The 13,824-nt window shown below is 45.0% G+C and overlaps 1 protein-coding gene across 1 annotated transcript in view; it reads right to left on the bottom strand.

Annotated features, from left to right (window-relative positions):
* Nucleotides 1-13,824, bottom strand: part of LOC126204304 (uncharacterized) — a 44,237-nt gene that overhangs the window by 21,853 nt on the left and 8,560 nt on the right. The window contains exon 3 of the mRNA XM_049938690.1: nt 10,254-10,397. Within this exon, the coding sequence (XP_049794647.1) occupies nt 10,254-10,397 (144 nt within the window). The remainder of the gene's footprint in view (nt 1-10,253; nt 10,398-13,824) is intronic.

Genomic DNA, 13,824 nt, shown 5'->3' with positions numbered 1-13,824 from the left:
CTTCAGCTAAGTCCATAGCTACGACCTAGCAAGGCGCCATTAACCATATCTGGAGAGAGTCTCACTTGTATTATCAAGAGCGATGTACCGCAGAAGTGAATAAAAGTTAAGTATACGAGAAGCTCCGTTCTTTTCTTTATAGCTTTCATCACGTATCCTGTTTCAGACTTAACGCAAGACGGCTTGAGTTGACGCGTGCCCTTTCGGCTACCTCCCTTGTGTCTAGACTGTCTTGTCTAGACACAGCAAGACGCCAACTCATTTATTTATAAACTACTAACATATCATAACAAATGCCTTTAGCAACGGTCTGGGTGACGCTAGATAATCAATACACAACATTCAAGTGAAATGCCCAGAGTGTTTACAATTGTTTACACTTCATAACCGGTTGTCGAAGACGGAGGACTGCCACCTACAGGTAAGGCTACTTGGAGACATGCATTTAATATATACTGAGGGGGTATAGTGTTCTGAAAATCGAGCGAACATTCAGACACAAGTTTTGCAATAGGCTACATCCTGCGTAGAAGAAATTTGTCACCCTGAACAGAATCTCACAATCGACTGGGATCTTCGAGCGACCAATAGACAGCGGTGGTCCTCGATAAAGAACTGCACGCACATTAGAACTTGCGGAGATGGTGGCGTGGGAGATGATGCATCAATAACTACCCGTTAACCCACCCACGACAATCACAGTTGAAAGAATACAGGGTGGAGAGTACTGATGGTGCGGCAGTTACACTACCATCGTAAACGACGTGATCCAGCAATGGGGGCAATTGATTCTGAACATGAAGTTATGTGCTGTCAAAGGATTAAACAGTGTAGTAGTGAAGTGCTGCACATGCTAATGATTGTGTTGTTAATGGGTGAGAGCCCTTTCAGCTGTGGTGGTTGGAACGATGAAAATCCATACTACACTTTCCTGAGCACACCAGCTAAGGTCCTTTAGCAACATGTCGCCTGGAATCGTGCAATAATAAGTAACTGGGCACTGTTTGTTGCTGTCATGTTTGAATGACTGGCGGTAGCTGATGTTCAGACTCCAGAAAGTAATTTACACATGCACAAGACGAATGGCGCATTCTCATAAGCGCCGCACGTTCTGTGTTTCGTGCAGACATAATTCTGCTGCGGTACGGAGAACACTTGCATCGTAGTGTGGGAGCGAAATGGCGCGGCATCTGGAAATGTGCTTCCGAAGTTGAAGTATGCGGATCAGTGCTGTTTTTGTGCGCAAAAGTCTCATTTGCCCACAGATTTTGGCGGTGTGTGGCTCAAATGCAATGTCGTGTCCAGCTGTAGTGAAATGCCGCCAATAGTTTGAGCGAGACCGCTTATTTGGAAGGAAGGTCATCGACATCGGCCACGGTCGACAGTGTCCAGGTGATGTGCAACATGAAAGAACATCTGGAGGAAAGAAATTTTCCAAGGAATCAGATGTTCGTAAAATGCTTCTTGAATTGCTTTGTGACCAAGGAGCGGATTTCTATCGTAGAGTATTAGAGCGACAGGTAGAACATCCCGACCGTTGTAACTTCTACAATCTTCCCTGCGTATTTCTTCTTCTAATAATTTTCGGAAGTCCAGCCGTATCCCGTCGAAATTCTGCCCCGATACTTCTACCCGGAGACATCCTTCCATCTTGAGGTGAGTAGACAAGTACTGAAGAGCCCAGGTACGTTCACGGTATTTATGCCGAATGCCGCGCATGCGAAATGTGCTGGCGCAGGCGTCAGGTGGTGACATACGCGGGACAGCCGAGTTGTGGGTGCTGCCCTCGATGTTGGTCAGTTCCGCACTGCGACCGGATAATTTTAAATACAGGATTCCAATTTTTATCCAGTTGAAAGCCAATGCACGATTTATAAGATTATATTTAAAAAATGGCTCAAATGGCTCTGAGCACTATGGGATTTAACATCTGAGGTCATCCATCCCCTAGAACTTAGAACTACTTAAACCTAACGAACCTAAGGACATCACACACATCCATGCCCGACGCAGGATTCGAACCTGCGACCATAGCGGTCACGCGGTTCCAGACTGAAGCGCCTAGAACCACTCGGCCACATCGGCCGGCTATAAGATTTTCGGCAAGACGTATTTCCACCGATTCTTTGATTACTGAAACCCAAAAACTGGGCACTGGAGCTCAAATTTTTGTTCTGTTGTACTCCACTGAGTATCCCTTGGAAATTTAGTGTTCTGCTACTGCTCATTTCAACGGTTACAGAAAACAGGTGAACCTCTCGTGTTCTGTACAACGCTCCTGAATAGTTCCGGTCGCCTAGCCTACATATGCAGCATCACACTCAGAGAGAATTTTGGAAACGTCCGCTTTTTTCAGTTGTAAGTCGGCCTTAACAGATCCAACCAGGGCCCGGCTCTTTGCTGGTGGACGGAAGATAACTTTGAACTTATTTTTCCTAAGCAATCTGCCTATTCTGTAGGGCATATTCCCTCCGCACTCGTTTGAAAGGAACGCAATTGATTTATTGTCGTCATCGCTGTCCTCAGTGCGTTGCTTCTTGTTATTATAGCTGTGCATGGCCTTCCTTATTTGGCGTCTAGTGTAGCCAGTCTCTTTAAGAACCTTCTCCAAGTGTTCTAATTCTGCGTGGTAGTTTTCATCGTCCAATATTACGTGCGCTCAATATATTAAGATACTAAGAACACCGGTGGTTTGTGCGACGTGATGCCAGATGGACGCCTGGAGGTATAAATCTGTGTGCGTGGGTTTTCTTTACACAGAATGTTCCAGTGATCCATCATTCTTACGGCGTATTAGCACGTCTACAGTCCCATCTTTCGCAGTCTCCATCGAAAACTTGGTGTCTTCTTGTAATGAGTTTAAGTGACAAAGGAATTTTTCCAGCTCGTGTCTGCTATGAGGCCATACAGCAAAAGTATGATCTACGAAACGCCAGAAAACCGTTGGCCATTACAACAGTAAGACTTTGAGGAGAAAGCACTTCAGTAGTTGTCTACTTACTTGAAGATTGCCATACCTCTCTGGGCTGAAGTACTGTGGCAGAACGTCGGCCGGCCGGAGTGGCCGTGCGGTTCTAGGCGCTACAGTCTGGAGCCGAGCGACCGCTACGGTCGCAGGTTCGAATCCTGCCTCGGGCATGGATGTGTGTGATGTCCTTAGGTTAGTTAGGTTTAATTAGTTCTAAGTTCTAGGCGACTGATGACCTCAGTAGCTGAGTCGCATAGTGCTCAGAGCCAGAGCAGAACGTCGACGAGATCCGGCTGCACACCCGAACAATATTAAAAAGAAGAAACAGGCTGGTAAAATTTCAGAAGTTACGACGGTCGGGACGTTCTACAATCCACTCAAAGGAAAACATCCGGACCGTTGTTTACAGTAACTTGATGGATATGTTGATGTTGTTCAAATGTGTGTGATATCCTAAGGGACCAAACTGCTGAGGTCATCGGTCCCTAGGCTTACACACTACTTAAACCAACTTAACGCTAAGGACAGCACTCACACCCATGCCCGAGGTAGGACTCGAACCTCCGGCGGGAGAGGCCGCACGATTAGTGACAGGGCGTCTCTAACCGCGCCGCCACTCCGCGCGACGACTATGTTGAAAAATAGTGTCGTGTATCTGTGTCGCTTTGAAGTGTAGTGCAGTATTCAGTAAAATTCATAATAACGTGTAACACGGTTTTTGAAGTCCTTTCGTAAAAATCTGACGGCGATTGATTTGAGGCATGGTTAGTGATAATCTGGCTCTCTTAGTGAAGTTTTGCCCGTCCTGCTTTACGTATATTTCATGAGTTAATGTGTATCTTTACAACATGTTTATCCAACGTGTCTAAACTCGCTCCTGTAAAAATCCACGCATGCTTCAATGTGTCGCTCATTCGGACACGTCAGTGCAGTTGTTCGCTGCCTCCGAACGTCGTAGTATTTGGTTTACAGCTTCCACAGCACGGTTTTGTTTAGGCTTTTCGAAGCAGTGCGTCACGACGTATGCGTAATCTTGTCGAGCGTGTAGCGAAATTTTGTTGCGTGCAAAGATCTAATTTTTTATGCTTATAAAACACATTTTCCTTCTTAACCACATCATACATTTTATAATCAATTTTGAGGCTGTTCACGTCAGCAGCTAACAATGACGTGAAACTGTCAGTTTTGCTTGTCAGCAATTCGATCGCTGGCAAAAATTCCCATTCAGTAAAACAGAAGAAATAAAATCATGGTCAACCGAGCGGGACTCCGATGCGGGTATATAAGCATCGACATATAGGCAGAGGATTGCTGTGGCATTCGAGTGGAAACATTCTGATCGCCCCTTATATTAGATAAAAATACTACATGTACAGTAACATTTCAGTTGTAAAAGAGAAGCAAGTGTAAAGTCACAAATGAAATGCGGGCGGTACACTACAGACGGTGATTCTGTGATGATGTTGCAGACTTTTAGGGGTGAATGTATCAGCCTGAGGTAAGAGATCCTGGTCCGGAAACGAGTGAGTCTGAAGATATAAGCTAAAAGCGTTCTGATACATCAGACAGTAGAATACATGTACCATTACTGTTGTTGGAAGACTGTAGGGCACGCAACTTCCAGAAATGGCAGTACGCAACAAAAGTACCAAAAATGCATAGTAAACGCGGACACTTAAATACACATGTTAAGAACCTACTGTGAACCATATCTTCTACTGTAACAGTGCCCATATGCATTCAGACCCATTTTTATTTGACTTTTTTGGTTTTAGTCCACAGACCGCCTCCAAAAATGTGGAAACCAAAGAGCTTGCGGTGGGAGAGATGTGTTTGAAAGTACCGAAGGTGAAGTAATGTTCATAGCCTATTCGTTATACATTTTAGAGCCCTCGTTACCAGACATTTTTTCTCTTGTTTTGGTCCATACTACAACCTTCAATCTTAGTAACAACAGTACTGGTATATGTGCTCTACTATGAGAGGTATCTGAACTATTTCCATATGCACTACTGGCCATTAAAAGTGCTACTCCACGAAGATGACGTGCTACAGATGCGAAATTTAACCGACAGGAAGAAGATGCTGGGATATGCAAATGATTAGCTTTTCAGAGCATTCACACAAGGCTGGCGCCGGTGGTGACACCTACTACGTGCTGACATGAGGAAAGTTTCCAACCGATTTCTCATACACAAACGGCAGTTGACCGGCGTTACCTGGTGAAATCTTGTTGTGATGCTTCGTGTAAGGAGGAGAAATGCGTACCATTACGTTTCCGACTTTGATAAATGACGGATTGCGATTTATCGTATCACGACACTGCTGCTCGCGTTGGTCGAGATCCAATGACTGTTAGCAGAATATGGAATCGGTGGGTTCAGGAGGGTAATACGGAACGCCATGCTGGATCCCAACGGCCGCGTATCACTAGCAGTCGAGATGACAGGCATCTTATCCGCAAAGCTGTAACGGATCGTGCAGCCACGTCTCGATCCCTAAGTCAAAGGATGGGGACGGTTGCAAGACAACAACCATCTAACGAACAGTTCGACGACGTTTGCAGCAGCATGGACTATCAGCTCGCGGACCATGACTGCGGTTACCCTTGACGCTGCATCACAGACAGGAGCGCCTGCGATGGTGTACTCAACGACAAACCTTGGTGCACGAATGGCAAAACGTCATTTTTTCGGATGAATCCAGGTTCTGTTTAGAGCATCATGATGGTCGCATCCGTGTTTGGCGACATCGCGGTGAACGCACATTGGAAGCGTGTATTCGTCATCGCCATACTGGCGTATCACCCGGCGTGATGGTATGGGGTGCCATTGGTTACACGTCTCGGTCACCTCTTTTTCGCACTGACGGCACTTTGAACAGTGGACGTTACATTTCAGATGTGTTACGACCCTTGGCTCTACCCTTCATACGATCCCTGCGAAACCCTACATTTCAGCTGGATAATGAACGACCGCACGTTGCAGGTCCTGTATGGGCCTTTCTGGATACAGAAAATGTTCGAGTGCTGCCATGGCCAGCACATTCTCCAGGTCTCTCACCAATTGAAAAAGTGTGGTCAATGATGGCCGAGCAACTGGCTCGTCACAATACTCCAGTCATTACTCTTGATGAACTGTGGTATCGTGTTGAAGCTGCATGGGCAGCTGTACCTGTACACGCCATCAAAGCTCTGACTCAGTGCCCAGGCGTATCAAGGCCGTTATTACGGCCAGAGGTGGTTGTTCTGGTTAGTGATTTCTCAGGATCTATGCACCCAAATTGCGTGAAAATGTAATCACATGTCAGTTCTAGTATAATATATTTGTCCAATGAATACTCGTTTATCATCTGCATTTATTCTTGATGTAGCAATTTTAATGGCCAGTAGTGTATAACATTCGTTATATGAGCGAGAATGTACAGGAGGTCGAATGGCCAGGACTTATCAGGTGTGCATCCGGGAGAGGAAATTAGGTCAAATAAAGAGAGTATATTTCAGGGTACGGAATACAAGGGGAGCGCCTGGGTTAAGAACTTACAAGGTGTAGGCGAGCCTAGGAGGACGAACACGTTAATAGAGTGGGCAACGGGAGGGGAGGCGGTTCGTATTAAGTTCTGTTGGCGGTCTCCGAAGAAGTCTGCTCTACTCGAGGTCTGGACCACAAGAGAAAGAAGCAACTGTGTCGAATCCTGCAGAACCCTCCAGCGTACACACACGTGACCTGTCTCCCACACACGCTATTGATTAAACCAGTGGCGTGAAATTGCTAGCAGACTTGATCAGATGGCTTGAGGACGGCTCTTGTCAGCAGCTTTAACCAGACAAAACTGCCTCTGTTCTGAAAAGCAGGCAACTTGTATCACGGAGGCACAGCGAAAGCTATATGGGATAAAACTTGTAAAGATACAACTGGGATCTTTGAAATAATTTTTTTTAAAGCAATTACCTAGCAGGGGAACCAGATCTGTCATTGACTATATAATAACAGATCAGGAATTCAGGAAGGCTGTGAGGGACACACGTGTATTCAGGGGATTCTTTGATGACACTGATCATTATTTAATCTGTAGTGAAATGGGGATTGTGAGGCCGAAAGTGCAGGAGGTCAGGTCCATATGTAGGAGGATAAGAGTGGAGAAACTTCAGGATAAGGAAATCAGGCACAAGTACATAACAGCGATCTCAGAAAGGTACCAGTTAGTTGAATGTAGTCAATTACAGTCATTGGAAAAGGAATGGACAAGGTACAGGGCCACAGTACTAGAAGTGGCTAAAGAATGTCTTGGAACAGTAGTGTGTAAAAGTAGGAGGAAGCAAACAGCTTGGTGGAATGACACAGTCAAGGCAGCCTGTAAAAGGAAAAAGAAGGCGTATCAAAAATAGCTACATACTAGAACTCAGGTAGACAGAGAAAGTTATGTTGAAGAAAGAAACAAAGCCAAACAGATAATTGCAGCATCCAAGAAGAAATCTTGGGAAGACTTTGGAAACAGGTTGGAGACATTGGGTCAAGCTGCTGGAAAACCATTCTGGAGTGTAATTAGCAGTCTTCGAAAGGGAGGTAAGAAGGAAATGACAAGTATTTTGGACAGGTCAGGAAAACTGCTGGTGAATCCTGTGGATGCCTTGGGCAGATGGAGGGAATATTTTGAAGAGTTGCTCAATGTAGGTGAAAATACGATCAGTAATGTTTCAGATTTTGAGGTAGAATGGGATAGGAATGATGATGGAAATAGGATCACGTTTGAGGAAGTGGAGAAAATGGTCAATAGATTGCAATGCAATAAAGCAGCTGGGGTGGATGAAATTAAGTCGGAACTCATCAAATACAGTGGAATGTCAGGTCTTAAATGGCTACACAGGATAATTGAAATGGCCTGGGAGTCGGGACAGGTTCCATCAGACTGGACAAAAGCAGTAATCACACCAATCTTTAAACATGGAAACAGTAAAGTTTGTAACAACTACAGAGGTATCTCTTTAATCAGCGTTGTGGGTAAAATCTTCTCAGGTATTGTTGAAAGGAAAGTGCGAGTATTGGTTGAGGAGCAATTGGATGAAAATCAGTGTGGGTTTAGGCCTCTTAGAGGTTGTCAGGACCAGATCTTTAGCTTAAGACAAATAATAGAGAAGTGTTATGAGTGGAACAGGGAATTGTATCTATGCTTTATAGATCTAGAAAAGGCATATGACCGGGTTCCTAGGAGGAAGTTATTGTCTGTTCTACGAGATTATGGAATAGGAGGCAAACTTTTGCAAGCAATTAAAGGTCTTTACATGGATAGTCAGGCAGCAGTTAGAGTTGACGGTAAACTGAGTTCATGGTTCAGAGTAGTTTCAGGGGTAAGACAAGGCTGCAACCTGTCTCCACTGTTGTTCATATTATTTATGGATCATATGTTGAAAACAATAGACTGGCTGGGTGAGATTACGATATGTGAACACAAAATAAGCAGTCTTGCATATGCGGATGACTTAGTTGTGATGGCAAATTCGATTGAAAGTTTGCAGAGTAATATTTCAGAGCTAGATCAGAAATGTAAGGACTATGGTATGAAGATTAGCATCTCCAAAACGAAAGTAATGTCAGTGGGAAAGAAATATAAACGGATTGAGTGCCAAATAGGAGGAACAAAGTTAGAACAGGTGGACGGTTTCAAGTACTTAGGATGCATATTCTCACAGGATGGCAACATAGTGAAAGAACTGGAAGCGAGGTGTAGCAAGGCTAATGCAGTGAGCGCTCAGCTACGATCTACTCTCTTCTGCAAGAAGGAAGTCAGTACCAAGACTAAGTTATCTGTGCACCGTTCAATCTTTCGACCAACTTTGTTGTATGGGAGCGAAAGCTGGGTGGATTCAGGTTACCTTGTCAATAAGGTTGAGGTTACGGATATGAAAGTAGCTAGGATGATTGCAGGTACTAGTAGATGGGAACAATGGCAGGAGGGTGTCCACAATGAGGAAATCAATGAAAAACTGGGAATGAACTCTATAGATGTAGCAGTCAGGGCGAACAGGCTTAGATGGTGGGGTCATGTTACACGCATGGGAGAAGCAAGGTTACCCAAGAGACTCATGGGTTCAGCAGTAGAGGGTAGGAGGAGTCGGGGCAGACCAAGGAGAAGGTACCTAGATTCGGTTAAGAATGATTTTGAAGTAATAGGTTTAACTTCAGAAGAGGCACCAATGTTAGCACTGAATAGGGGATCATGGAGGAATTTTATAAGGGGGGCTATGCTCCAGACTGAACGCTGAAAGGCACAATCAGTCTTAAATGATGATGATGATGATGATGATGAGCAATTACCTAAAATATTCCTTACTGGCTGCCACCTTGTACAGTTTGTCCAATAATCGCGGAACCACCCTGTATATTAATATCTAATTGTTTAATCCATTCTGTCACAGGTGGGAATAATCTGAGCGGGTGCACCAGATCACCTCGACAGTCACGTTTTCGGCAATCCTGAGTAATGTGGAAGATTGTCAGCCACTCTGCTCCACAGTCACATAGGTGCAGGCAGATTTCCCGACGCAGTAAATCCATGCTTCTGGCAAAACCTGTTCCTATTCTGTTGGCAGTTTCCCAAACTCAAGGCGCCAAGTCAAAGCCACAAGTTTATTACCCATGTTACTATGTTTATTATTGTTTAATGGTGGAGTAGATTCTTACATAGAAACAATATTTTTTTCCTTATTACGTGAATAAAACTAATAAGTGTCAACTGTGACTTGTAATTTTAACATCTTTAGTGATGATCATTATGTTGATGAGATATGGTTGAAAAACCAGCCTACATAGATCTCTTCGTCCTTAAATTAGTGAAATGAAATTTCTCTAGGCGTTACATGCAAATACTATATTCAAGTAAACTAATATGTTAGAAAATAGAACTCCATGTTGCTGAGGGGGAGCCTCTGTAGTTTTACGATGGCCCAAATAGTTCATGCTCTACGTTGTTTGCTTTATTACGTTCGTTCATTATCCTCTACCATCCGGATAATATTGATCTTAAGTATCTGAGACATCGTTTAGATAGAGAAGATGGAGAAGTAAAGGAAATAAGTAGTGTTCCAGTCAGACCAAGTGATAACTGGAGAAGTCAGTACCAAGCGACTAACCCCGAGCAGGGAGGCGGCTGCGGCGGCGGCGGCGGTGGCCGGCGGCAGGGGCGCCGCCGTGGCGCCGGAGCCGGGGGCGGAGGGCACCGGGGGCGCGCAGGCCCCGGGGGCGGTGGGGGCGGCGGCGGCGGCGGCGGCGGAGGCGGCGCGGGGCACCAGCAGGTCGGCGAACGGCGGGTAGCACAGCGCCGGCAGGTACGCCTCGTGGCCAGACACGCCGCCGGGGTAGAGCCGCGGGCCCATGCCCGCCCCCAGAGACGGCACCGCCGCCTTCAGCAGCAGCTCGCTGCCCCCAGAGCCCTGCGGCACAACCGCAACATCTCGCTGCACGTGCCGTCCACCACGAGTTCACTACAGGCGGGACTGGGGAACATTTGCAACTCTACTTTCATTAACATCTTTTCCTTCTCTAAATACTCGCACGAACGAAAAAATGACATCGAAATAAGTGTCCAAGGAATAGAAAACCAACTGAAATAACAGAGGAAAATCCACTGGACCTGACGGGGTAGCAATTCGATTCTACACAGAGTACGCGAAAGAATTTGCCCCCCTTCTAACAGCCGTGTACCGCAAGTCTCTAGAGGAACGGAAGGTTCCAAATGATTGGAAAAGAGCACAGGTAGTCCCAGTTTTCAAGAAGGGTCGTCGAGCAGATGCGCAAAACTATAGGCCTATATGTCTGGCGTCGATCTGTTGTAGAATTTTAGAACATGTTTTTTGCTCGCGTGTCACGTCATTTCTGGAAACCCAGAATCTACTCTGTAGGAATCAACATGGATTCCGGAAACAGCGATCGTGTGAGACCCAACTCGCTTTATTTGTTAATCAGACCCAGAAAATATTAGATACAGGCTCCCAGATAGATGCCATTTTTCTTGACTTCCGGAAGCCGTTCGATACAGTTCCGCACTGTCGCCTGATAAACAAAGTAATAGCGTACGGAATATCAGACCAGTTGTGTGGCTGGATTGAAGAGTTTTTAGCAAACTGAACACAGCATGTTGTTCTCAATGGAGAGACGTCTACAGACGTTAAAGTAACCTCTGGCGTACCACAGGGGAGTGTTATGGGACCATTGCTTTTCACAACATATATAAATGACCTAGTATATAGTGTCGGAAGTTCCATGCGGCTTTTCGCAGATGATGCTGTAGTATGCAGAGAAGTTGGAGCATTAGAAAATTGCAGCGAAATGCAGGAACATCTGCAGCGGATAGCCACTTGGTGCAGGGAGTGGCAGCTGACCTTAACATAGACAAATGTAATGTATTGCGAATACACAGAAAGAAAGATCCTTTATTGTATGATTATATGGTAGCGGAGCAAACACTGGTAGCAGTTAATTCTGTAAAATATCTGGGAGTATGCGTACGGAACGATTTGAAGTGGAATGATCATATAAAAATAATTGTTGGTAAGTCGGGTGCCAGGTTGAGATTCATTGGGAGAGTGCTTAGAAAATGTAGTCCATCAACAAAGGAGGTGGCTTGCAAAACACCTATACTTGATATTGCTCATCAGTGTGGGATCTGTACCAGGTCGGTTTGATAGAGGAGATACAGAAGATCCAAAGGAGAGCGGCGCGTTTCGTCACAGGGTTTTTTGGTAAGCGTGATAGCGTTACGGAGATGTTGAGTAAACTCAAGTGGCAGACTCTGCAAGAGAGTCGCTCTGCATCGCGGTGTAGCTTGCTGTCCAGGTTTCGAGAGCGTGCGTTTCTGGATGCAGTATCGAATATATTGCTTCCCCCTACTTATACCTCCCGAGGAGATCACGAATGTAAAATTAGAGAGATTCGAGCGCGCACGGAGGCTTTCCGGCAGTCGTTCTTCCCGCGAACCATACGCGAGTGGAACAGGAAAGGGAGGTAATGACAGTGGCACGTAAAGTGCCCTCCGCCACACACCGTTGGGTGGCTTGCGGAGTAGAAATCTAGATGAATGTAGATGTAGAACATCGCGGCATATACGCGCAGTAGTCATAAAGTTGTAATTATCGCCTGAAAAAGATCACGCTACGACCACAAAGGTGGTGGTGATACTAGCCCTCGTCTACATAGTTTCTCTTCAATGCGACACGTTTCCCCAACGATGGATGACTTGGCGGATACCTAGATTGTACAAGTCCGCAATCTGGCTATTCAGGGACGTTCCACCACGAAAATCACCTCATCATCATTCTGGAAGTACCTGCCACGTAACAGATTTTTCATCTAATCCATTAGGTGCCGTAACAGAAGAATACAGAGGTTGAAGCAATATTTGATGTTGAAGTTAAAATCTTCTGGGTTGTTAGGCCGCGTCATGCTTCTTCTAAAATGTTCGACGTTTCGACCCCTCCTATGGGATCTTCGTCAGGATCTTTTGGTGTCCACTACTGCTAGAACACTGTTCTAGCAGTGTTCTAGCAGTAGTGGACACCAAAAGATCCTGAGGAAGATCCCAGCAGAGGACTCGAACCGTCGAACATTTTAGAAGAAACATGACGCGGCCTAACAACCCAGAAGATTTTAATTTCAGTGACAACGGCCACGAAAGCCTGCAGACTTACATAATATTTGATGTTACTTAAATTTTTCAAAGTTTTTGCTGCTTTTCTTATTGACACTTTATTAGTTAAGTGTCTCTCAACGACGAACTCGTTTCGGTAGTTTTATCTTTTCAAGTGATCCTGAAACGATGGTACAATTTTTCGTAAATATGTACGGTAAAAGTGTATTGCTTAAAATGCCGTTGGATCTCCTTGGCGCAAAGACTGGCGATCAGGAACTTTACGTCACCGCCTCTCCTCGACTTGCTGTCGCAGTACTGGCAGTCGAAATTTTCCACCGCCAGTATTCAAAGCGGCTTACCTTCATTGTATACGAGTAATACAGACAAATGTCTGCAAACAAACAGAGAATAATTAGGCTATTTTTCTTTTTGGAAGTGATAAAACTTCATGACTATTCCCTCGTACTTTTTATTTCAAGTTTATCAACTGTCGCCACAGTTTGGTATTGCGGGTATCTCTGAGACTTCAAGAAGCAGGCTTATTTGCTCGCTTCGGTAATAAAACCGGCTCTCGACAGTGCCCGTTATTGGGTTAGGCTTGATATTTGAACCAAATTGATCCAAAAATTGAACAGCGATTATCCTATCTAAATACACCCTCGTCATTGTCTTCGTAACCAGTAAATTCTTACGTAAAAATGCCAGAGTCTATCACGATAAATTTACTCACTTTTTTGTAAAAGTCAAAACTGTTTAGTCTCGATCGCGTTTTCAGATTTTTTTTATTCGTTAGTAACCGGTTTCGGCCCTTTCCTCACACCATCTTCAGGCTTTTACCCGGCATTACGGCTGCTGGCGGTGGCAGACGAAGCGAGATCCGTGGTAGTAAGGTTGTCACAACCTTATTACAGTTCTCGCTCCGTCTGCCGCCACCAGCAGCCATAATGGCCCTGAAAAGCCTGAAGATGGTCTGAGGAAAGGGCCGAAACCGGCGGCTAACATATAACAAATTTGAAAACGCGATCGAGAACGTTTTTATTTCATTTTTAGCATTCTATACCGATCGCTGTCCTCCAATTACAGAAAGCTTTCTAAAAGTTTCAACAAACTTTTTTCTACCCGTGTTTTGAACCTGCGCTCCGTGTTTAACCCATCTCGTACCATTTTCAGGGCATGCACACAAAGTGAAAAAAAACCTGGAAACAAAATCCGGAAAGGTAGGGCCCGTAGCT

This window comes from Schistocerca nitens, chromosome 9 (assembly GCF_023898315.1).
Source record: "Schistocerca nitens isolate TAMUIC-IGC-003100 chromosome 9, iqSchNite1.1, whole genome shotgun sequence".
In the NCBI taxonomy this organism is placed as follows: Eukaryota; Metazoa; Arthropoda; class Insecta; order Orthoptera; family Acrididae; genus Schistocerca; species Schistocerca nitens.
Note: the sequence above shows the minus strand (reverse complement) of the source record. Positions and strands in the feature narration are given on the sequence as shown.